General features: G+C 40.8%; 1 protein-coding gene across 1 annotated transcript; it reads right to left on the reverse strand.

The window, feature by feature from the left end:
• Positions 1-25607, reverse strand: LOC110793394 (uncharacterized). The gene is made up of 10 exons (XM_056834226.1): positions 25328-25607; positions 3498-3858; positions 3098-3380; positions 2869-3025; positions 2329-2782; positions 1361-2193; positions 1182-1243; positions 995-1076; positions 468-910; positions 1-360 (listed from the first exon to the last, which is right to left on the reverse strand). Exons 1-10 carry the CDS (start codon positions 25605-25607, stop codon positions 1-3), a joined length of 3315 nt encoding a protein of 1104 aa, XP_056690204.1.
• Between the last annotated feature and the right edge of the window lie 1262 nt (positions 25608-26869).

Here is a 26869-nt window from a genome sequence, read left to right on the forward strand (position 1 = left end):
CTAAACTTGGGCATGATTCTGAAACTTCACAATGCGTTTATCAAGTACAGCAATAGGTATTGGAAGCTCAGAAGATTGCTGACCATGTAGCCAGTGGGGAATATGAGTAGCTAGTGGTAAAGTGCCATGGAATTTCTTCAGCTGAGAGACATGAAAGACATTATGAATCTGAGCTGAATTTGACAACTTTAACTTATAAGCAACTTTACCAATTATAGCAGCTACTTGAAAAGGACCATAGTATTTAGGTGATAGTTTCTGGTTATGCCTGTGCTGAACTGTAGTTTGCCTATAAGGCTGGAGTTTGAGCCAAACCCAGTCACCAATCACAAATGTTCTATCTGATCTTTGTTTATCAGACTGTTGTTTCATCCGAACTTAAGCCCTCTGTAGATGAAACTTAACCAAACTGACCATGGCTTCCCTTCTTTGGAGACTTCTATCTACTGCATCAACAGATGACTCACCAGGAAGATAAGGAAGATGTAAAGGGGTGGTTGCCCATACACAATTTCATAAGGAGTGAGGTGAGTTGATGAGTGAAAATGAGTGTTATACCACCACTCATCCAAGGGTAACCAAGCAGACCACTCCTTGGGTTGATCACTACACATGCATCTCAAATAAGTCTCCAAACACCTGTTTACTACTTTTGTTTGTCCATCAGTTTCTGGATGATATGAAGAGGATAGCTTGAACTCAGTACCATGTAGACTAAATAAGCCTTTCCAGAACTGGCTAAGAAAAACTGGATCTCTATCACTTACAATGCTCCTTGGCCAGCCATGCAACTTGAATACATGATCAAGATAAACTTGAGCTACCTGAATGGCAGTATAAGGATGGGAAAGGGCCATAAAGTGACTGTATTTGCTAAGTCTGTCCACCACTACAAAGATAACATATTTGCCTGCAGATTTGGGAAGACCAGTAATGAAATCCATGGAGATATCAAACTAGACAGCTCCAGGAATTGGAAGTGGTTGTAATAAACCAGGACTTGCAGCAGCATCATACTTAGCAGATTGGCATTGAGTACATTGTCTGACAAATCTCCTAACATCAGTAGTCAATCCCTTCCAATAAAACAAGATTTGTACCCTTTTGATAGTTAGTTATCTCCCTGAGTGACCACTTTCAGGAGAAGAGTGTAACCAAGTAATGATTTTGGTCTTCAAAACCATATTAGGTCCTAAAACCAGTTTCCCTTTCTTTCTTAACATCTCATCTTGGATAGTGTACCCTTCCACCAACTCATCAGATTACAACCTATGTAAAATACTCATCAAAGCATCATCCAAGAGATAACTAGCTTTGATTAAAGAAGTTAGATCAGATTGAACTAAAGAGATTGCAATACAGAGAATAGAAGCTCCAGGCACCCTTGAAAGAGCATCAGCTGCCAGGTTCTCTTTTCCAGATTTATACTGAATATCATAGTCAAAACCCATTAATTTTGACAACCAGAATTGTTGGAAAGGAGTGGAAACTTTTTGCTGCAACAACCACTTTAAACTTCTTTGATCAGTTCTGATAGTGAAGTGGGAACTCAACAGGTATTGTTCCCATTTTTGAACAGCAAACACTATGGCTAACAATTCTTTTTCATAGACAGACAGTCTTTGCCACTTTGGTCCCAATGCTCTACTGATGAAAGCAATTGGTTGATTCTCCTGCATCAACACTGCACCAATACCAGTATTGGATGCATTTGTTTCTACTATAAATGGCTTTGCAAAGTCCGGCACTGCTAGTACAGGAGCAGTGATCAAAGCTTTCTTAAGGGAAAGAAAAGCAGTTTGAGCTTCATCAGACCAAGAAAATGCCCCTTTTTTAAGAAGATCAGTGAGAGGCTTTCTAATCAAAGAGTAATGCATAACAAATTTTCTATAATACCCAGCTAACCCCAAAAAAAATCTTAATTCTTTAACTGATTTAGGTACTGGCCAACTTTCCACAGCAGCAATCTTATTTGGATCAGTTTCTATCCCATTGGCAGAGATGAAATGGCCTAAATACTCTAATTTATGAATAGCAAAGCTGCATTTGCTGGCCTTAGCATACATGTGATGCATCCTCATCAATTCAAAAACCCGAGCCAGATGTCCCCAATGCTGTTCTTTATCTCTGCTGTATACAAGAATATCATCAAAGAAAACCAGAACACACTTCCTGAGTAATGGTTTGAATACACTATACATCCAATTTTGAAAAGAAGCAGGGGCATTAGTGAGCCCAAAAGGCATCACAAGGAACTCAAAATGCCCTGAGTGTGTCTTGAATGCAGTTTTGTATACATCACTGTCATGCACCCTTAACTAATGGTACCCTGCCCTTAGATCCAGCTTACTAAAAACTGCAGCACCAACCAATTCATCTATCAACTCATCAATCACTGGTATAGGAAATTTGTTCTTAATAGTCCTATTGTTCAGTTCTCTATAATCCACACAAAGCCTCCAAGTACCATCCTTCTTTCCTACCAAAACAACTGGTGAAGCAAATGGACTAGCACTGTTCTGTATTACTCCTCTCTCAAGCATATCTTGAACCAACTGCTCAATTACATCCCTTTTCTTCAATGGATATCTATAAGGTCTAATGTTAACTGGTCTAGCATTAGGTTCCAGGGGTATAGTATGGTCAAACACCCCCCTATGAGGTGGCAACTCTATAGGATCTGCAAAAATATCACTATGCTTGTATTTTAGAGTTTCTAACTCATCTGAACTAGGTTGCTGGAATTCTGCCTTGTGCAAAGACATGAAAGAAACATCCCTTACTTGCAAGAGACATAACTGAACTTCATTATCAATCAGTTTTGCTTATGGTGTTCCCTCAACAACTTTCACTTTTTGTGGATATCACCTTTCAATACAAACTGCCCTCCATCAATTGTGAACTCCATTAATAGAGCCTTAAAATCCCAACATATAGGACCTAGTGTAGCTAACCATTGAACACCTAAAACCATGTCACAACCCCCCAACACAATGAGCATCATGTCAGCTGTAAAAGTTTTACCCTACATAGTCCAGGTAAATCCTTTACAAACATGTTGGCATGCTAGGTGATTTCCATCTGCTACTGTGACAACTTGAGAAGGTATGGATTCAATTTCACAGCCTAACTTTTTAGCTAGTTCAAGACCAAGGAAGTTATGAGTACTTCCAGAATCCACTAACACATGAAACATCTTGTTATTCCTAGTGCCTGTGACTCTCATAGTCTGAAAATTTTGATTTCCAGAAAGTGCATTGAGAGATAGAATAGGCTCAGCAACTCCAGTACTATCTAGCTCATCCCCTTCATCCTCACTTTCAGTTGAGTCTTTATCCTCATTACTACTGGAAATTTCCACAGTAAACAGTTGGGGTTCCCTAAATTGACATTTATGGGTTCTGTTAATGGAGCATCAAAGTAATAACAAAGCCCTTTGGCAATTTTTTCAGCTCTCACATTTGTTGGGATATGCTTAAAATTCCTAGCATATATACCTTGGGTTAAATTTAGTAAGTTGACTACTGGTGGGTTTTGTGCTAGGGGTGGGTAATAAAGCAGGTAAACCAGAATTGAAGGGTTTGTTTGTGTTTACTGGCACAGCTTGAATAGCTTTTTGTGAGTAAGGAATGTGTTTGGTTGTGTATGGTCTTTGTGTGAATGCTACTATTTGTTCTTCTTGGAGTCTAGCAAACTCAACAGCTTCAGCTATAGTAGTGGGTTTAAAAGCTCTTACAAGGGGTTTTACAGTAGGGTTCAAACCACCAATAAAGCTTTCTAATACAAACTCCTCAGGCAAGCCATGATGAGTATTCAAGACATCAAACTTAAGATCTTCAAAATTATCTAAGTAGGATTCTATAGAATCAGTTTGCTGAAGCTTATTAAATTGTTCTACAGTTTTGGTACTGTAGACACCTACTTTTGTCCCCATTCCCGAAAGGGAAGGTTCGATGATGAGAACGTAAATCTCCACTTGACAACGCATCTCCTATAAAATAACGAATCTCAATCCCCCTTTTCATTTCAACCGAAACCTACTATTTATGGAAACCTGCTAGAAATAGTAACTGCCGTAATGGGTGGTTGTTAAAAGTGGCAAGTCATAAAAGATAGAAACCTGTCAGAATTAGGTGTTGCACTCCAACATAAATCCTAACTGAGATAGAAATTGCGAGAGAATCCTATTCCTAATATGATTCGAAAGTAAGAGTCACGTATTAATTAAAATCCTAACGAGCCTAGAGTTCGTAACGGGCCCAGACGCATCCCGTCACAAGGTTAATACGCACTAAAGGACTCAATTAAATCTCAAATACTCCGGATTCTAGGAATCCGAATCTGACTAAGAAAAACAGCCCAGACCCTATTTTCAACGCCTGGCTCTGGGCGCCGATATCTTCGGCGCCCAGGCCTGGGCGCTGAAAATACCTGGTACGTGTTTTTTCCTAATTCCTCGTGGATTAGAGTTCTGCAATTCTATCTTTCCACGAACTCTTTCCTATAAATAGACCCTTAAGTTCGACGTGAAAAGAACACACAACACACAATTATATTCTGAGTATTGACTCTAAACCCCTAAGCCTAAGCCTCACGCTGCAAAACTGATCACGCGTTCTGTCGCAATCGATCCATAAATCGAACAGAACGTATCCCGTACCATAATTTGAGATTCGTTAAATAAAAGGAGAAATAGCAAAGTCAAAGTGGTTAGTTTTCTGAGAACCGTGACGCACCTCTCAAGGGTGCGTCGTAATGTGTCCCTTTTCCATGGTTTAATTGCTTTCCTCGCCCTTTTATGAACTGTTAAACTAACTAAAATCTGATTGTTCGATCACGCTTAATAAATATGATATTTTTGGGAAATTGGATTATCATGCTAGGTCCCTTAAAACAATTTAAATCAGATAATCGCGTTCGATCTAGTACTATATGTTGCATATTGATAAAATCAACTCAGATTAGTTTAATAGTTAACGCATGTCCCTTCAATTATTTATGCTGAGCTAGTAAGGATATCCTGCCTCTGGAGTTATCGAAGAGCGAGTACTCCTCTCGGTAGTTACAGTCCCCCGAACCCTCAATCTCTACCCTGCGGGTGTACGTTGAGCGATCCCCACCACCAGGGATCACAAGGGAACCTACGGCCGTCGTGGTCAAACATAATTGCACTCCCTTTATCTCACGATAACCGGGTTTTGTCAGTTTTTCTCATTGTCGTTAAAAACTGAATGGCGACTCCTATATTACTAGTCAATTGGGTGTAAACTCACAGGGAATCCAATTACACTTGATTTGACAAAAAGAAGCGTCACACCCACGAGGGACGAGGTCACGCATTAGCCTCGTGCTTTTTCGACCCCCCTCACAGTGGCGACTCCACTGGGGAAAGTGAAGGAAATACTCGTGCTTGTAGGTAATCAAAATATCCGAAGGGTTAAACGATCCTACCCTGCGTTTATTTCCCAATCAAGTTGGGACGACCTGAAAATCAACATATTAATGTGAACGGACAGAACCGCATAACGAATCTTAGCTCCCTTGGTGTTTCATCTTGGGAGGTTGGACTAAGGATACCCATCGCCAACCGGGGGGTGCATACGCTTCGAATGTTGTCCACTCGGCACTTTCCCTAGTAGTACACCCGTCCCAAACCCAATCGCTCGCTCATTAGGTCCCTCTCGCCTGCATGCCCCCTTGGCTTGCACTTGCGGGTTGGCCTCTTGAGCGAAATTTGTCTGCTGAAGACACTACCTCGACCGGGGCATGTGTTGGATCTACGATAGAAGCGGTACCAAGCTAGGCGCAAATAACTACCCATATAAGCCTATCATAAACTACATGACATGTTATTATTGCCTCATGATGGAATGTTAGTTATGTGTAGCGAAATATATGATTATGTGTGACAAACTATCCTAGAAAAACCAACGACCTTAAAAATTGCCCAAACATTCATAAACCAATTTGCCAAAGAGTTATACCGAAATACGTGTTCCGCAAACCCGAACGATCGCCACAAAAATAAGCGACGCTCGGGATGGCCTGTAACGAATCCCACAAACGCTGCACAACGCGTAAGGACGTTACTAGGCAAGCACGCTAAATCGAAGTCGCATAAACAAAGTAGACGCAAACAGAAAACGAGAACCAGCCAGGGACGCATTTTCAACGCCCCTGGCTGGGCGCCAGAATTTCTCATGCCCTACGCTGGGCGCTGAAGTTGCGGCTTGGCCTTCTGGTCAGGCGCAGCAGCCTCGGTGCCCGAGCAAAAGGAAAATACGTAGCAAAAAAAACCGTTCGTAAAAAGAATTGCTACGAGGGCGTAAGAAAAGCACTCGATTCTAAAAGCGACTCAAAAAAAAGAATAACTCTTTGCGTCGTTGTTAGGCCTCCTACAACGACAAGGTTCGGCACAAAAACCGAACATGCTAATAATTATGAATTTCACACGGGCAAGTGTTTCGAAAATCCAAAGAATGACCAAAGAAAGAACTAAAAAAGTGTACCAATAAAAGAAAGAGTGAAAAACCAATAGAGAGAGTCGAAGTCTAGACTAAGTAATACTTGAAACTTTGGGGCCTAAACTTTAGCTTATCTTATGCATAGGACTGGTCCTGCCACTTGATGCCGATCGGGAAATCAAAGGTTAGTACGTCTCGAAGATATATCGCCAACACCAGGTTTAGTGACTCCAAGCTCCGTCCGTCATTCCCCATTTCAAGAACCTCCGCTCCCCCAAACTCGATTCGCACCCTCAAACATGTCTATAGAAGAGCTACAGAACCAAATAACCCAAATGACCCTGCTCGTGAACCAACTAAAAATGGAAAACGAATCCTTAGCGGCTGCGCAAGCCAAACATTTTGCATTACTGGTCATTTGGCCTCCTGAAACCGAATTAGCCCAAAAATTCATTGACAATCTGGATCCAACTTACAAACAACATCTTAGATACTTGAGCCTTGATACCTTCAAGATAATTTATGATATGGGAATAAAGATCAAGGATGACCCCACAAAAATAGTACAAAGCAAACCTGCATACAAGAGTAGCACCTACCGCAAGGGCCCCATGCCCCAAGCCCAAAAGGTCCATGCTGTAACCCGAAGGAGCCCGGGAAGGTGGACCCGAAGTCGAAAGTTTGCCCCACTCGGGTCAACTCTAGTAAAAGCTTTCCAAAGACTAACCAATCAGGGAAAACTAAGGCCCATAGGCCCCACACCCGACCCTCCAGTCAAAAATAAGTACTGGGTCGAGGGCGCTCGCTGCGAGTTCTATCAAGGGAATGGGCATGATACTGAAAACTGCTGGAATCTAAAAAACACAATCCAGGATATGATAGAGGATGAAATAACACCTCTCCCCAACGTTGGCAAACCCAACAACAACAAGAGCCCACTCGACTCTTGTCACATCTCTCTCGACCTACCAGAAAATGAGAACTTCGACCCTACGGTGTACATTACACCTCAAGGTGCACCACTCGCTGTGGTCCCTATGGATCAAATCGAGAGAGAAGTGTGCAGTGTGTGGGATGATAATGCTGAAGATGTCTACCTGTCTCAAATATCGGGCCAGGGCCTCTTTACTGAGACTTGGCCTAGATCTGAAATTTCCCATGATTGTCATACTTTGGATGAGGCACCTCACCTCACCAAGACCAAAACAGCTGAAATATTGGACAACCAGGCTTTATGGACATTGTTTAACGAATCGAGGCCTATGGAGGACGAGACTGTGATGACTACCCTAGCTTTACAAGATGAAGGTTTTGATCCAACCCTGTTAATCGCTCCTGCATCAACACTGGGAGAGATCGAGAACGGATGGGTGAAGACATATCAGTGGGTCAATGCAAAAGGAATAGAATTCAAGATGAGTACCGGTGAAGGACCAAAGTTTTACGAGACTAAACTCAAGGCTTGAGCCACCTAGAGCACCTTGATAAAAAGCGCCTAGTAGTTCTTTAGATTGGTAGAAAAATAATAAAGACTTTAGATGGTCCTAAGACCCCTTAGAATATAGGTCAAGTTTATTTCAGTGTGTTTTCCTTACTTTTCAAAGGCGTAATATTCCTCCTAAAAAACTTTATTTCTAACACAAAAAAATCACCAAACGTACTTGCAAAGAGGTGGCCCACTCTAGGCCCAATAAAACAAGGCCCACTCGGCCTTGAATCGTGACATCGAAATTCATCAAACCCCAAAAGAAAACCACATTATCATATTACCAAAACATGAGGGTTTAACCCACGCAACCCAAAGAAATAAAAAAGAAATCAAATTCAAACAATACAAAGTTTGCTCAAGAAAAAAAAAACTCATAAAAAATAGACACCGCCCCCCGCATCAACACGCACCTCAGCCCATCCAAAAGCCTATACAAGAATCTTCATATCTTCCACACACTAACCCCATTCTCAAAACTGTTTCGAGTCACGAAAAGAAAAAAAATAATCCGGACAAAAATGCATCTCACGCTAACAGTCAAAAAAGTCTCCGAAGTAGCCTCAAAATTGATTTTAAATACGAGTAAAAATCAAAGCACTAAAACAAAAAAAGAAAAAAAAATGCAAGAACACGTGAAGCAAAGTGTCAAAATTGACCGCCCAAATCATTTTCAGCGCCCAGGGCTGGGCGCCGAAATCTTTGACGCCCCAGCCTGGGCGTTGAAACTCTCTGCCTGCCTAATTTTTAGAAGTGCTCGTCATTTTATCCGCACATAACGGAAAAAATAACGAACACTTGGGGGGTACAGCACGTATCCAAACAAGCTTACCAAAAAAATATAGCCATACAAAAAAGTCAAATTTCGTTATTACATAAATACTTACGGCAAAAAACGGTAGACGAGGCGAAAATAATGATAATACTTCACTCATTTGACCGATTAAGTAATATGCTACCACCTCAGGGCATATCTATTAAAATCCGGCATCCTAGAACTTATTCTAGCTAGAACTACTCGCGACCTGATTCCGACAAGATACGTAGGCAATCCTTACCAAGAATTCGGTCCAATAAAAAAAAACATATATAAATTGTGCAAAAAGTGTTAGACATATAAAAATATAAAAAAAAGAGGGAGAAACAAAAAATGAAAAATAGAATACGCCTTTATTAAAAAATAATAAGAAGGAAAACAAAGTGCTAAGAAATGAAAAAACAAACACAACTGAAATAAATAAAGGGCACCTACACCCTAGCAAGAACTACACTACTCTAGTTCTTCCGGATCATCAAATAAAGTCTTGTAGAGGGCAATGTTCGCAGGATCCACCCCCACAGTCTTCTGCGCTGCCCCAGTATCAATTTCCATAAGAACCGGCTCCTGGACACTAACTTCCAAAGACGCCAAGGCTTCAGAAACATTCTCAGTTATAGCCCGCTCAGCCTCAAGGGCACAGACAATGGTGGGAGAAGGATTATTATCATCAACTAGACTAGCCACTGTTTCTACAGGCGGCTGAGCCTTCCTAACCCATACATTGTTCCGGCGATGATCTCCGCGAGAGCTTGCATTTCTTTTAACAACAGCAGGCCCCTTCATGTTAGGCATCTTTTTAGGCCTGAAACTGGAACGGGGAGGAACTTCCTTTCGCTTTCGATCAGGACGAGCTTTCACAATCTTAATACCATAGGTACGAGGTTTGGCAGAATCAGGACCCTCATACTTAACACGAATACTGAAGGAAATAATGCCCTTGGTCCAAGTATGCATTCTATGTTAAGTCTAATAAATGCGGTTCAGTATTAATTAACAAGTTAATAATTCAGTGAGATCAAGTGAGCTGAATGCCTAGCTAGAGGCCGCTTCAGTTCAAGTGGAATTAATGATATTAATCCACAGCTTACTCTTGACTGAACCCGTAGGGTCACACAAATAGTACGTAAACGGATCAAGTATTTAATGGCATTAAATACTCCATCTATGAATATTCGGAACCGACGGATCTTGGTTTCAGTGGGAGCTAAGATCGTCACAGGCAAGAAATGAATACTCCGGAAACGATGATATTGCCGGAAACGGAAATATGGATCGTATCGGAAATATGAATATTATCCAAGTCGTAGATGTTGCCGGAAACGGAAACATGGTACGTATCGGAAAATATTATTGGAAATGGAAATATTACCAGAATCGGAAATATTGCCGGAAACGGAAATATTGTCAGAATCGGAAATATTACCGGAATCGGAAAATAATTCCGGAAACGGAAATATTAAATATTTGTTCGAAACGGAAATTAATTCCGGAATCGGAAATATTAAATATTGTTCGTATCGGAAATAAATTCCGGAACTGGAAATTTAATCGGAAGCGTATCGTACGAATTAGCATCGGACGAGGCCTGCCGGACGAAGGCCCAGCACGAAGCCGGGCCATCGCCCAGCAAGCACGCACGCCACAAGCCCAGCCAAGGCAGCGCCCAGGCCTACCGCAAGGCAGGCCCAGCGCGCGCCAAGGCCACGGATGCGTGGGCCGCGCTGCGTGGGCTGCTGCTCGCACGCGCATGGGCAGCCCTTGTGGCTGCCGTGTGTGTGTGAGTTTGTGCTCATGCGTGATTCCTAAATCTACAAGAGTCAGTGTATGATTAAATTTCTATTCCTAATTGGATAAATTAATTAAATAGAATTCATGTAGGATTCTAATTTCAAATTAATTCGTATCCTACTAGGATTACGATTCCTTTTCCATAACTCTATAAATAAAGGCCTAGGGGTCATTATTTATACAACAAGTTTTAAGTATTCAAAACTAAGATTTTTAAGCAGAAAAATCAGCCAATATTCTTGCCTACCTAACCGAAAATATTAGAACCTTAAGGGCGATTCTAGTTGGTCAATCTTAAGGCGGATCCGGACGTGCTGTGGACTATCTACGGAGGGACGACACTTGGAGTCCTAAAGACTTGTTCTTGTTCGGTTCGGGCGCAGCTAGGGAAGGCACGCAACAAAGAGTATGCATCTAAACTATGCTAAATGATTATGTGTAAATAATATGTTTCCTGGCTTTATGGTTTTTCCGCATGATTTATGAACTGTCATATGAATCATAACCTAACAGTGGTATCAGAGCCCCTTATTATTTTCATAATCTAAATTGCATGAACATGGTTAAAAATTACAAATTTGCAAGAATTAAAAGGGGTGATTAATTTTCGTAATTGTTAATTAATTGCAAATTGCGTTTATTTAATTATACGTACGCAGTTTTTCGGCAGTTTCTTCGTTACTCATCCGAATTGAGTGATTTTTGTGTCAATTCCGCATGTAAAAGGCATTCTAAAATTTTGACAAAAATAGCATTTTTCTGCCGAACCCAGAATTCTCAAATTCGAAGCCTAACTATGACTTTTCGAAGGTTTTAGTTTTTTCGAATGCAAAATTTCGTAAATTTAAGATGTTAAATTAAATATTTGCGATTCTTGTTGATAAATCTTGAATTTTTGATTGACCTACTGCATATGTTTAACAAGTTTGAATGCCTAGTCTTGTTAATTATGCAATCTAATTTGTAATTATGATTAATTTGTTGAAAATTAGAATAATTTAGAATTAATTTGATTTTCATAATTAATTGTAATTTAATTAGAAACCTATGATTAAAAACCACCATAAAAATTGTAAATTTACGATAAATTTTAAATTTTTATGACCTAGACTTGAATCCATAACAATCGGAAATCAATTGGATAATAAATTTTCGATTTTTTCGCCCTAAAATTATGAAATTAATATTATTTATTAATTTGTCATTAATTTTAAATATAAATTTTAAAATTTTATGCGATTCGTTCATAAAACTTGCACGCACGAAGCAATGGACGCTTCGTGTTACCCTTAAGGGGTGTTGTATAATGCGGGCATGCGACGACGAGCAAGGGAGCTCGTCGCCCGTGCGGCACGAATGCAATGAGCAAGGGCGTAGTGCACGAGCACAAGGCAGCAGCCCTGCCTTGTGTCGTGTGCCACGAGCAATGAACGAATGGGCATGGGCGAAGGGCGAGCCAAGGCAGTCGCGTGTGGGCAGCAAGCGAGCTGCGCCACAACGCGCGCTGCCTCGCACAAGAGCGCGCAGCCTCGCGCGCAGCGAGCGCAAGCTCGCGTGCCACGAGCGCTGCGCCCAGCATTACTCGCGCGCACAGCGCGCGATGTCGCCCGCCCAGCGAGCGATGTCGCGCCCCAGCGAGCGATGGCTCGCGCGCGTAGCGAGCGATGTCGCGCGCCCAGCGAGCGATGTCGCGCGCGCAGCGAGCGATGGCTCGCGCGCCCAGCGAGCGATGTCGCGCGCGCGCACTGCGAGCGATAGCTCGCGTGCGATGAGCGCTGGCGCGCGCAGCGAGCACCAATGCGTGCGGAGGCTTGCGATAGGGAAGCAGCAGCTATGCGACGAGCGCATGGGCTGCGCGCACATGGCCAGCAATGGCTGTGTGCGTACGGCCCATGGGCGTGCAACGCGTAGGGTGTTTGCGTCACGATTAGATCGTTTTTTATGTTTAATTTGAAAATTTCAGTTCACGTAATTTTAATTAATTTTAAAATTAATAATTTGAATTATTTTCTTGGATTTTAATTTTGAATATTATAATTATAATAAATGTTATTTATTCTAATTATTTTACTAAAATTAAAATCATGAATTAATTTAAATACGACTGAAATTGAATTAAATTTTTGGATTCAATTATAAATTGATATGAGCTTTAAATTTTAATTAAATTTGTATGTTTCCGGTTAGACTAGAAATACATTTTTATGTTTAAAATTGGTAAAGCATATGAATTTATTGGTTTAAGTGGGAGCGCTTTTTAGTCATAAACTCTTGATTAGGTCTACAAATCCTTAAGGTTAAAACAACTTGATTAGAATTAATAAGGACTGAATAATTGGTAGATTATTGGTGCCCTTGATTAATTGCTGCAAATGTTTACGTGATGCATAATGTGTTTTACTAACCAGCTATGTGGGCCATTCATGATAATGAATGGGTGAATGGTATATATTGTATATGTACTGTTTTGCAGGTTATGAAGTGACTAGTATGGCCCAAATAGGATAGAAAATATGGTCTGCGTACCATTAATTTGAATGTAATTGGTCTAAAGTACCAAAGTTATTTTTCAATTCAAATATGGTCTGCGAACCATCAAATAGTTGTAATTAGTTATAGCTTATCCTATTTGAAGAAAATGGTGCCTCCCAAGGAGATTTTCAAGACGGACTTTGAAGTCAAAGCTTCAAGATGAAGTCGGGCCATACTAGATCACAAATATCTTATGCATGTTTTAAGTTATTTATTGCTTTAAATATGTCTTAAAATGCATGAGATCAAAAGCTTGATTATGTTGCATGATTAAGGATTTTAGTTCACTTAAAATCTAACCAACATAGTAAGAGCCTTAAGTTCCAAACTTAAAAATTGAGTTAAAAGGTGCCATGCCAAAATATACACTTGCTTGGATATCCTTTACATCAATCTAGTAATAGTTTTCGCTCAGCGAGGTGTTACTTATTGGTCCTAAAGGGGCAAGGTACACAAATAATTGTGAGTACATGTTAGTTTTGGTGAAACTCAACGATATAAGTAAGGAGTCCTTTTATGTCGTGGCAAATTCGATAGGTTTTCCTAATAAGCTCTTAGACGTACCTATCAACCAAGAATAGTTTCTAGACTATTAGCAAAAGGCTTTTGCTTACCTAAGATGTTCTAGGATTAAGTCGACAAACCGTGCTTAGTTCTTCAATGATTTTAGGATCTTGGAATCATTTTATTCACACCTGCCGGAACACATAACTTGAATAAAATGCTTAATAAACATTGAATTATGCATGTATGCTAGAATTTAAGTTTATTAAGAGAAACTGTGAATGGTTATTTATTTGTTTATTCTTTTCAATTGTAGTTTTTTAATATGGCAAACAACAATCAAAACATCATCATGGGTTCTGAGCTTATGGTCAAGCTGAACCTGACAAATTTTCTTGAATGGGAAGCTAAGCTAGTTGAAATAGTCAAACTCAATGGACTTGAGTATGTACTATCACATCCCATGCCAAGCTACTATGCCAGAGACATGACCCCTGAGAGATTTTACGCCTGGGATGCGGATCTCAAAAAGGTTATGAGTCTCATGCTGAACAATATCCCTGATGATTGGGCTAAAAGGTTTGTAGCCTATGAACCTTTTACGCTCATCAAAAATCTGAGGGATATCTGTCGTGGAAGTACGGAGGACAGGGACCTGAACGTCCATGAGTTGATTGAATCAATGTCTGGTCTAAAGGTTAGTTCTCCCAACAGGTGTTATAGGATGGAGGTCCAAGAAACACATGTTCAGCTCCTTCGCACTAAACAGAGGGTAGGCGTCCCACTGAGGTTCCATGTGGATCTTATGTGTTCATATTTTGATCGCCTAAGTCTACTAGGAACACCAATAAGCGAAAGGATGGCAGTCTCTGTCTTGCTCAATTCACTACACAGTGGGTTTGGTCGCTTCAAGCAACAATACCTAAGTGAACCAAGAGAAGAAACAGTTGCAGAATTTATTCACCTTGTCAGAAAGGCTGAAATAGTACTGGACTGTGAAGCCAAAGATTTACTCAAGGCTAGAAAGAGACCATTCAAGAAAGGTGGAAAGTCCAAGGGCAATGCTAGATCAAAGCACGACAAGTCCACATCAAACTGTCTTTATTGTGATGGAATAGGCCATTACAAAAGAGAATGTCCAAAGCTAAAGGAAGATCAGAAGAACGGAACAGTCGTTCCATCTTCAGGTATTTTCGTTATAGACTGTATACTTGCTAATTCAACTTCTTGGGTATTAGATACAGGTTGTGGCTCACACTTATGTTCCAATCCACAGGGACTAAGAAGAAGTAGAAAGTTAAGCAAGGGTGAAGTCGACCTACGAGTGGGAAATGGAGCACGGATTGCAGCATTAGCTGTAGGAACTTACTATTTGTCGTTGCCCTCCGGGCTAGTTTTGGAACTGGAAGAATGTTTCCATGTTCCAAGTCTTACTAAAAACATCATTTCAGTTTCTTGCTTAGATGCTAAGGGATTTTCCTTTATAATAAAAGACAATAGTTGTTCGTTTTATTTTAAAGAGATGTTTTATGGATCTGCTAGATTAGTCAATGGACTTTATTTATTAGATCACGACAAACAAGTATATAACATAAATACCAAAAAGGCCAAAAAGGATGATTCAGATCTCACCTATCTGTGGCATTGTCGATTAGGCCATATAAACTTGAAACGCTTAGAAAGACTTCAAAGGGAAGGAATTCTAGAACCATTTGACTTAGAGGATTATGGTAAATGAGAATCATGTTTACTTGGCAAAATGACAAAGCAACCTTTCTCTAAAGTTGGAGAAAGAGCAAATGAACTATTGGGTTTAATCCATACAGATGTATGTGGACCAATGAGTACAAATGCTAGAGGTGGTTTCAGCTACTTTATCACTTTCACTGATGACTTCAGTAGGTATGGTTATGTCTACCTAATGAAGCATAAGTCTGAATCCTTTGACAAATTCAAGGAATTTCAGAGTGAAGTAGAGAATCAATTAGGCAAGAAGATCAAGGCACTGCGGTCTGATAGAGGCGGTGAATATCTGAGCTATGAATTTGATGACCATCTGAAAGAATGTGGAATTCTATCAGAATTGACTCCTCCTGGAACACCACAATGGAACGGTGTGTCAGAACGGAGGAACAGAACCTTGCTAGACATGGTCAGGTCAATGATGGGTCAGGCCGAACTTCCATTAGAATTTTGGGGACATGCACTAAATACAGCTGCACTCACTATAAATAGAGCTCCGTCTAAAGCTGTCGAAAAGACTCCATACGAATTATGGTTTGGAAAGCCTCCAAATGTGTCTTTTCTTAAGATTTGGGGATGTGAAGTATACGTCAAACGATTAATTTCAGACAAACTTCATCCAAAATCTGACAAATGTATCCTTGTGGGCTATCCAAAGGAAACAAAGGGGTATTACTTCTACAATACATCTGAGAACAAAGTGTTTGTTGCTCGAGATGGTGTCTTTTTGGAGAAAAATCACATTTCCAAAATGACAAGTGGGAGAAAAGTAGACCTCGAAGAAATTCGAGTCGAACAACAAACTCTAGAGAATGCTCAAGATGACATTCAAGATGAAACTCAGAGATCTTTAGAAGAATCTGGTGAGAATCATGGTCAATCTAGAAATGTTACCCCGCGTAGATCGCAAAGATATAGATCTCAACCGGAAAGGTACTTAGGTATTTTGACGAACGAGAGCTATGACGTTCTATTACTTGAAAGTGATGAACCTGCGACTTACAAGCAAGCTATGACGAGCCCTAGCTCCAAGCAATGGCAAGAAGCCATGCAATCTGAATTAGACTCCATGTCTGAAAACCAAGTATGGGATTTGGTCGATTTGCCAGATGGCTACCAAGCCATTGGAAGCAAATGGGTTTTCAAACTGAAAAAGGACAAGGATGGGAAACTTGAAGTTTTCAAAGCTAGATTGGTTGCAAAAGGTTACAGGCAAGTCCACGGTGTGGATTACGATGAAACCTTTTCACCAGTTGCAATGCTAAAGTCTATTCGAATAATGTTAGCAATCGCTGCATATTACGATTACGAAATATGGCAGATGGATGTCAAAACTGCTTTCTTAAACGGCGTTTTAACAGAAACTGTGTTTATGACACAGCCTGAAGGTTTTGAGGATCCAAAGAATGCTAAAAAGGTATGCAAGCTAAAGAAGTCAATCTACGGATTGAAGCAGGCATCCAGGAGCTGGAATATACGTTTTGATGAAGCAGTCAGTGACTTTGGTTTCATCAAGAACGCGGACGAATCTTGTGTATACAAGAAGGTCAGTGGGAGCAAAATTGCTTTCCTAGTATTATATGTCGACGACATATTGCTTATCGGAAATGACATTCCTATGTTGAACTCTGTCAAGATTTGGCTTGGGAAATGTTTTTCGATGAAGGATCTAGGAGAAGCACAGTACATATTGGGCATCAAGATTTACAGAGATAGATCTAAAAGGATGATTGGACTTAGTCAAAGCACTTATATCAATAAGGTGCTTGATAGGTTCAAGATGGCGGACTCCAAGCGAGGCTACCTACCCATGTCTCATGGAATGACTCTAAGCAAGACTCAGTGCCCAAAAACACTTGATGAGCGTAGACGAATGAATGGGATTCCATATGCATCATTGATTGGTTCAATAATGTATGCTATGATATGTACACGCCCGGATGTTGCGTACGCACTCAGTGCTACGAGCAGATACCAGTCAGACCCAGGAGAGGCGCATTGGACTGCTGCCAAGAATATTCTGAAGTACCTGAAAAGGCACAAAGATGACTTCCTGGTCTATGGTGGAGATGATGAATTAATTGTTAAAGGCTATACGGACGCAAGTTTCCAAACCGACAAAGATGATTTCAGATCACAGTCTGGGTTTGTCTTCTGCCTCAACGGAGGAGCAGTAAGCTGGAAAAGTGCTAAGCAAAGCACCATTGCGGATTCTACAACTGAAGCGGAGTACATTGCTGCACATGAAGCAGCAAAGGAAGCTATATGGATAAGGAAGTTCATAGGAGAACTTGGTGTAGTCCCCTCCATTAAAGGACCAATAGCCCTGTATTGTGATAATAACGGAGCTATTGCACAGGCAAAAGAGCCTAGACACCACCAGAGAGTCAAGCATGTACTTCGTAGATTTCACCTTCTACGAGAGTTCGTTGAAAGAAAAGAAGTCGAGATAAGCAAAATTGGAACTGATGACAACATATCAGATCCATTAACTAAACCTCTCCCGCAAGCGAAGCACAACTCGCACACTGCAGCTATGGGAATCAAGCATATTGGAGAATGGCTTTGATGTCTCTGTTTAATGTTTTAAAGTTTTAGAGTTTAAATCTTTGTAAAACATTATTGGTTAATCATTCACAATAAATGAAAGGAATTCATTTTTCCATTTAATTTGTGGTTTATTAAATGATGAGTCCCTTCAACTTGACGATATATTCAAGATAGACTGTCAGGACCAGTCCTGTGACTAAGAAATGTCTATCAAGTGAACTTGAATGTCAAAGGTTGAAAATGGTCCCTAATCGGAGTTTTCTATAAAATTGGACGCATAGAAAACGTTAGACGATTAGAATGCAAGATGACTAGTAGTTCTGTTTCTTGAACTATGTGGACATGGCAATGTCATAATCATTTGCATAGATACTTACTTTGGGAAGACTAGTATCGGACAAGACCTATGAAACTTTACTGTAAGAGATGAAAGTCTGTCATAAGTAAATTTCATTAAATTATTAGACACTAAATCCTCAATACCTGAGTGATTTGAGATTACTTGTTTGAGAACTGGTTGCTTTGACGTTGACCAACCGTCGCACCGTAAAAGGAGGCTATAAAGGCAACGCTCAGGTAATCACCTATCAAACGAAGTCTAATCTCAAGATCGCAAGATTGGGATTGTCCTCCCATAAATCGGGATGAGATGCTTAAAAGTTGTACAAGGCCACTCGGAGAGCTAGAAACTGTGAAATGCATGGCCGTGCTCGGATGAATCATAGGCTATGATTATCTGTTTATTTGATCAGTTGAACTCTGAAACCGAGGAACACCTCTGGACATAATAAGGATGACAACTCTTACCTTATGTTCAAGAGCAAGCATCGAGCGACAAAGGAATTAGGAAATGCACACTTGTCCCTAAGGACAAGTGGGAGACTGAAGGAAATAATGCCCTTGGTCCAAGTATGCATTCTATGTTAAGTCTAATAAATGCGGTTCAGTATTAATTAACAAGTTAATAATTCAGTGAGATCAAGTGAGCTGAATGCCTAGCTAGAGGCCGCTTCAGTTCAAGTGGAATTAATGATATTAATCCACAGCTTACTCTTGACTGAACCCGTAGGGTCACACAAATAGTACGTAAACGGATCAAGTATTTAATGGCATTAAATACTCCATCTATGAATATTCGGAACCGACGGATCTTGGTTTCAGTGGGAGCTAAGATCGTCACAGGCAAGAAATGAATACTCCGGAAACGATGATATTGCCGGAAACGGAAATATGGATCGTATCGGAAATATGAATATTATCCAAGTCGTAGATGTTGCCGGAAACGGAAACATGGTACGTATCGGAAAATATTATTGGAAATGGAAATATTACCAGAATCGGAAATATTGCCGGAAACGGAAATATTGTCAGAATCGGAAATATTACCGGAATCGGAAAATAATTCCGGAAACGGAAATATTAAATATTTGTTCGAAACGGAAATTAATTCCGGAATCGGAAATATTAAATATTGTTCGTATCGGAAATAAATTCCGGAACTGGAAATTTAATCGGAAGCGTATCGTACGAATTAGCATCGGACGAGGCCTGCCGGACGAAGGCCCAGCACGAAGCCGGGCCATCGCCCAGCAAGCACGCACGCCACAAGCCCAGCCAAGGCAGGCCCAGCGCGCGCCAAGGCCACGGATGCGTGGGCCGCGCTGCGTGGGCTGCTGCTCGCACGCGCATGGGCAGCCCTTGTGGCTGCCGTGTGTGTGTGAGTTTGTGCTCATGCGTGATTCCTAAATCTACAAGAGTCAGTGTATGATTAAATTTCTATTCCTAATTGGATAAATTAATTAAATAGAATTCATGTAGGATTCTAATTTCAAATTAATTCGTATCCTACTAGGATTACGATTCCTTTTCCATAACTCTATAAATAAAGGCCTAGGGGTCATTATTTATACAACAAGTTTTAAGTATTCAAAACTAAGATTTTTAAGCAGAAAAATCAGCCAATATTCTTGCCTACCTAACCGAAAATATTAGAACCTTAAGGGCGATTCTAGTTGGTCAATCTTAAGGCGGATCCGGACGTGCTGTGGACTATCTACGGAGGGACGACACTTGGAGTCCTAAAGACTTGTTCTTGTTCGGTTCGGGCGCAGCTAGGGAAGGCACGCAACAAAGAGTATGCATCTAAACTATGCTAAATGATTATGTGTAAATAATATGTTTCCTGGCTTTATGGTTTTTCCGCATGATTTATGAACTGTCATATGAATCATAACCTAACAAATACGAGGTATCAAAAGCTCAGCCGGCTCCCCATTTCAAGCCTCGGTCCTCACAGCTTTATCATCGGAGCTCATCCACAACTTGTAGTTTTCAGAAAGACCCACAAAGCCATTTGTAGCTACGGCCCAACGCGGGAGACCATCATAATACTTAGCCCACGCTAGGACCCGTGCTTGTGAAAAGGCCGCTACCTTAGGTGGTACCGTATCAGAAAAGGGGATAGTCTGCCTTAAACCCTATTGACGCATGACTCGGTAAGGAAAAATATAAATGGGCCGAGATAGCCCCAACAAAGAAACATAAAACGATACATCAGAACCCCCGTCATAGTAGTCAAACCCCACCATGGTACCACCCACTTAATAGAACAAATGCCGTAAGTAAAAAGGGAGGCCCATTCGGCCTCGTCCTGGCCTTGGTGCAAGTATTTCCGGTTACCCAAGGCTATAGGGCGATAATGTTTAGGATCGACAGGAGCTTCCAAGAGTCTAAGCCGTTCCACGAGCCAAATCTGCAAAAAACGGGTACGATCAAAAAATAATAATAAAAAGAAAATGGTTCCTGGGGCGCAGTTTCAACGCCCAGGACCAAGCGCCGAAAATTCCTGCGCCCAGCCCTAGGCGCTGAAACTCAGCCCCAAGGCAGGACGAATAAAAAATGTGTATGCAAAAAATGTGTACGTGCGCAAGAAAAAAAATCGATTACCTGCAGTAATAGGGGGCTTCCCTTAAAATATTCAGATTTGGCATCCTTCTTCAGCTCATCCGCACTCAGCAAAGTCTCGGCAACAACCAACGGCATAATAGAATAGCAACTTTCCATCTGGCTAATCAAGGGGATCAACCTTATGTCACCGAACTCACCATTGTTATTCGACAGCAAATAATGTTTCAACAAGCAAAATACAAGGGCTCGAATATTCAATTTTTGTTCGTTCATATTCTTACTAGGCCTAAAGTGGCGTTTTACAAGTTTTGCCAAATTAACCTCATCACCTACAACAACTTCAGCAAGCATATTAGCATCTAGTCCTAGGAAAGCCCCTATGGTTGTTTTACTCTCTTCAATAGTGCCAGGAGTGGCAGGGGTAGCATTAGTAGGATAACCAAGGATCGCAACAAATTCATCTGGCAAAGGACATATTTCGTTGCCCCAAAAGACAAAAACATGATGATCGGAATCCCAAAAGCTTAGGGCTGCGTGCAGAAAATTATAGTCAATGTTAATTTGTTGTAAGCCTAAAAGTGCCTCTAAGTGGTATTCTTTCAACAAAGCCTTTTCTGTAGGATTAAGGGCCCGTAGCCAACGCCTAACAGCCCGTTGGAGTGAGAAAGTGGGAATCGACATGACAAAAGCAAGGACTAATTAAAACACAGCAAAGAAAGAAGGAAATTGAGAGTGATGGAAAATAGGGACGTATCTAGCCCCTATATATAGCTGAACGCATCAAGTGACATCCTGATCCCATTCGGAAACGCGTTAAGAAATCCGAAAGTCAAAATTCGCCAGGAAATGACTTTCAGCGCCCGAAGCTGGGCGCCGAAATATTTAACGCCCAGCCTTGGGCGCCGAAAATGCAGCCCAAGGCCCAGATTTCACAAAACGCGGAGCAGGAAAAGACTTAAAACCGTGTTGCTAGACACGAGGCCCTATGTACAATTAAGATCAAGCCCAAAAGCACCTTTAAGCTCCCAACTAGCAAAAATGAATGGTAAAACTTGGTTGAAACTTAGACTTGTCTCAAGAAACATATATGTACACTTTTCAAAACAAATATGAAATATCAAGGTCATTCTTCGAAACACCAAAAAACGTTGTTAAGTCGTTGGTTTCTCAAATAAAAAATGTTTGTCTGTCAAAGGATTAAATCGGGCCAAGCTAAACCGAATGATATTAAACCTTGTCGCCCGAAGACTGAAGTCGCACCCCATGACTTCGCCAAAGTAGCACACCACTATGAAAGGTCGCTCGCACATACGAGCTCGACCCCAAACATGATTAAAAGACATTATGAAGTATGCGAAAAATGACCACCAAAGCCCGAGTGCTTGGGGGCTCGCGAAAATTATACTCCAACAGAGAGCGCGCAATCAAAATCACATTCCCGGGCTGCGCTATACGCCGCCCCATGTTTGGATGATCTCAAAAGAACAGGTTCGACCTCAGAAAAGGGTCGTCATTGACATTTGTACATGGTCCTCTGATCAAAGACCAAGTAGTGGCAAAAATCGAGCCATAAAGACTAGCTCAAAACCACGAAAGCGGACGGTCGCAAGACAAAGGTCCGTCTGAACACGTTGTCAGCCCACGTTCAGGTTACAACTGAATTCGAGCATCCCTCGAAAGAATTCGCTCTTGCAAGAATGAATAAAAAGAAATTCTCAAAAGAAATCACAAAGAACAAAAGAAATAGGAACTTGCCCATCTTCAGTTGGCAAGATCGCGTCACAAACCACGCGAGTTCCCAAATCGAAAAAACGAATTCAGGGATGTCCACCCTTAGCGGAAAGGGCTCGCCCACCTTCAGCGGGCGGGGTCTGCGTCACTAGTCGCGCAGGTCCTCAGTTTTCCAAAAATGAAATTTTCAAAGTTCAAAATAAAACAGGCTCGCCATCTTTAGCCGGCGGGGTCTACGTCACAAGCCGCGTAGGTCCTTATTTTCAAATTTCAAAAACAAGATTCGTCCACTTTTTCGGACGGGGTGTCCACCCTTAGCGGACAGGTTCGCCATCTTTAGCCAGCGGGGTCTACGTCACAAGCCGCGTAGGTCCTTATTTTCAAATTTCAAAAACAAGATTCGTCCACTTTTTCGGACGGGGCGTCCACCCTTAGCGGACATGCTCGCCACCTTTAGCCGGCGGGGTCTACGTCATAAGCTGCGTAGGTCCTTAGTCGCTGCAGCGATAACTTTTTCGGTTTTCCCTTTTTCCAAAAATTAAAGGATCGGTTTTCCCTTTTTCCAAAAATTAAAGGATCGGTTTTCCCTTTTTCCAAAAATTAAAGGATCGGTTTTCCCTTTTTCCAAAAATTAAAGGATCGGTTTTCCCTTTTTCCAAAAATTAAAGGATTGGTTTTCCGTTTTTCCAAAAAAGAACGATGTGATTGGTTTTCCGTTTTTTCCAAAAAAGAGCGATGTGCTGAATTTTCCTTCGTTTTATGTCCCATAAAAACAAGGGGGTTTTCTCGTTTAACTAGCCTTGAAAATGAGAATCTTTAAAAACATTTTTACCTCGTGGTTGGGCTTGGCCAGGCCCAATTACACTTTATAGCTTTGATTTCGAAAACATCTGTAGCTATTCCCAATGACAAAGTGAGGGAGTTTCTACACTTCTTTAGATCCTTCCAATGACAAAGTGAGGAAGTTTCTATACTATCCGTTGACAAATCCCAATGACACGTGAGGGATATGTCGACACTCCAAGTGATGAGCCTTAAGTCAAATGTTATCACTCGGGGGCTCGTGAGACCCTCGCAAAAGCAGGTCACCATGGCTTGTGTGACGCACTCCGTCTAATACTTTGACCATCGTCTTATTCCAAGACTCAGTCAAAGTGGGGGCTAACTGTAGACACCTACTTTTGTCCCCATTCCCGAAAGGGAAGGTTCGATGATGAGAACATAAATCTCCACTTGACAACGCATCTCCTATAAAATAACGAATCTCAATTCCCCTTTTCATTTCACCCGAAACCTGCTATTTATGGAAACCTGCTAGAAATAGTAACTGCCGTAATGGGTGGTTGTTAAAAGTGGCAAGTCATAAAAGATAGAAACCTGTCAGAATTAGGTGTTGCACTCCAACATAAATCCTAAATGAGATAGAAATTGCGAGATAATCCTATTCCTAATATGATTCGAAAGTAAGAGTCACGTATTAATTAAAATCCTAACGAGCCTAGAGTTCGTAACGGGCCCAGACGCATCCCGTCACAAGGTTAATACGCACTAAAGGACTCAATTAAATCTCAAATACTCCGGATTCTAGGAATCCGAATCTGACTAAGAAAAACAGCCCAGACCCTATTTTCAACGCCTGGCTCTGGGCGCCGATATCTTCGGCGCCCAAGCCTGGGCGCTGAAAATACCTGGTACGTGTTTTTTCCTAATTCCTCGTGGATTAGAGTTCTGCAATTCTATCTTTCCACGAACTCTTTCCTATAAATAGACCCTTAAGTTCGACGTGAAAAGAACACACAACACACAATTATATTCTGAGTATTGACTCTAAACCCCTAAGCCTAAGCCTCACGCTGCACAACTGATCACGCATTCTGTCGCAATCTATCCATAAATCGAACAGAACGTATCCCGTCCCATAATTTGAGATTCGTTAAATAAAAGGAGAAATAGCAAAGTCAAAGTGGTTAGTTTTCTGAGAACCGTGACGCACCTCTCAAGGGTGCGTCGTAATGTGTCCATTTTCCATGGTTTAATTGTTTTCCTCGCCCTTTTATGAACTGTTAAACTAACTAAAATCTGATTGTTCGATCACGCTTAATAAATATGATATTTTTGGGAAATTGGATTATCATGCTAGGTTCCTTAAAACAATTTAAATCAGATAATCGCGTTCGATCTAGTACTATATGTTGCATATTGATAAAATCAACTCAGATTAGTTTAATAGTTAACGCATGTCCCTTCAATTATTTATGCTGAGCTAGTAAGGATATCCTGCCTCTGGAGTTATCGAAGAGCGAGTACTCCTCTCGGTAGTTACAGTCCCCCGAACCCTCAATCTCTACCCTGCGAGTGTACGTTGAGCGATCCCCACCACCAGGGATCACAAGGGAACCTACGGCCGTCGTGGTCAAACATAATTGCACTCCCTTTATGTCACGATGACCGGGTTTTGTCAGTTTTTCTCATTGTCGTTAAAAACTGAATGGCGACTCCTATATTACTAGTCAATTGGGTGTAAACTCACAGGAAATCCAATTACACTTTATTTGACAAAAAGAAGCGTCACACCCACGAGGGACGAGGTCACGCATTAGCCTCGTGCTTTTTCGACCCCCCTCACAGGTACCCCTTACATCTTTAAATCTTGCAGACAAATCAAGACAGAATTCACCCCAATCCACATTTCTTTTGACTGAAAGATAACTTGTCACCCATTTTCTGCCTTGTCTATCATGTTCAATGAGGCTAAATCCACCTTATGTTCATCACTAACATTACATAGGCTAAAGTATCTACTGCACTTCTTAATCCAAACTCTACTATTAGAGCCATCAAATTTTGGAAATGAAATCTTTGGATTATACCCAAAAGTCTTAGAAGCATTACCATCTTTTGGAGTTTCATTGTATTTGCTGTTTTCAGAACTAGAATCCCTCATTTGATTCTTCATCTCCAGCAGCAAATTCATCAATCCATCCAGCTTCTTTGATTCATCTTCAATCTGAGCAGATTGACTCTCTACCCTTCTTGATTGCTCAAGCATCTTTTCCTCCAATTGTTTCAAGTGATCATCCATTGCTCGTCTAGTTGCAGGAGCCAGATTGAGTTGCAATCAATCAGTATTTTCCCAAAATTCAATCGAACTGCTAATTTTTTTCTCAATAGATCACACTAGACTACAATCAATCGAATGTGATCAGATTTTGGCTCTAATACCAATGTTGCAGGGTGCTGGACCTCTGCAGATAATTGTCTAATGAAGACAGATAATAGAAGAAGAAGAAGAAGTATAGAAGAAGAAGAAGAAGAAGAAGAAGAAGAAGAAGAAGAAGAAGATCAAGACAGAAGATGATTAGAATAGAAGAGAGAAGTAGAGAGATAGGAAATTGTAATTTTATTTGATGATCAGCTTTGTAATTACAATTCTCTATTTATAATACAAATCATCTTTGCTTTAACTACAGCTTTAACCACAGTTAGCCTATCAACTAACTAACTGACACAACAGAATTTTGTTACAACAGAATTGATCAAACAAGAAGTCAAACGTTGACTTTTGATCATCAAAACAGAAAGTCAATAATGTTGACTTTTGATTATAAGTTCCCCCTAACAGAAGAGATGAAAAATATCAGCAAAAAATGTAGGTTCTGTCCAGCAGCGACCACTGACAAAGTAGAGCTCAAAACGACAATCCAACCGTTCAAAATAAGGCCTTATATATCCTCAACAAGCTGACCAAAAATCAGCACGATCCGACCGTTAAATCTCTAGCAAAAGACAGTTTTCTGATGGCTGCCCTCAAAGCTACGAACTCACTTCTTTCTTTCTCTCCTTTTCTTTTTGGGTGTGTGTTTTCTAATTTTTCCACCCTCCTTTGCTGCCTCTCAAGTGAGCTAAATGTTACCCTAAGCTTCCCAAAGAAGCTTCAACATAACCCAACATTGGGCCACAACAATAAGTGGAATGTTGGGCTTCCACTTAAAACACAAGCACAAGTATTAACATAACTTATGCACAAAAGTAGGCTGAACCCACAACATTAACTACACATTTATTTATTGTTATATTTTCTAAATTCGTTGTTCCATTAAGTTTTCGCAGACGGAAACAAAACGCACCGTTTTTATGGCATTTGTTTTTGCTTTTAGTGCAGCCCATTCGTTTGGTGTCATTGCAAGAGGGAAAAGGAGTTAGTGCTCTTTATCTGTTTCTGGACGTGGCTACATGCATGCATGCTGCCAAACTCAAATCCATGCAATTTGGTGGCACAACTATAATCTTTCTAAAAAAAAGAAAAGTTTAAATTAAATTATTTGGTATAAAAAGGTCTTGGTG

This window comes from Spinacia oleracea, chromosome 1, assembly GCF_020520425.1.
Source record: "Spinacia oleracea cultivar Varoflay chromosome 1, BTI_SOV_V1, whole genome shotgun sequence".
In the NCBI taxonomy this organism is placed as follows: domain Eukaryota; kingdom Viridiplantae; phylum Streptophyta; class Magnoliopsida; order Caryophyllales; family Amaranthaceae; genus Spinacia; species Spinacia oleracea.

Coding starts and splice junctions, on each gene's coding strand:
- LOC110793394 (XM_056834226.1), bottom strand. CDS start 25,607: ATGGATGATCACTTGAAACAATTGGAGGAAAAGATGCTTGAGCAATCA. Junction 2,783..2,868: donor AGGGCAGTTTGTATTGAAAG/GTGATATCCACA, acceptor GTCTCTTGCAAG/TAAGGGATGTTTCTTTCATG. Junction 2,194..2,328: donor AAGCTGGATCTAAGGGCAGG/GTACCATTAGTT, acceptor TTGGATGTATAG/TGTATTCAAACCATTACTCA.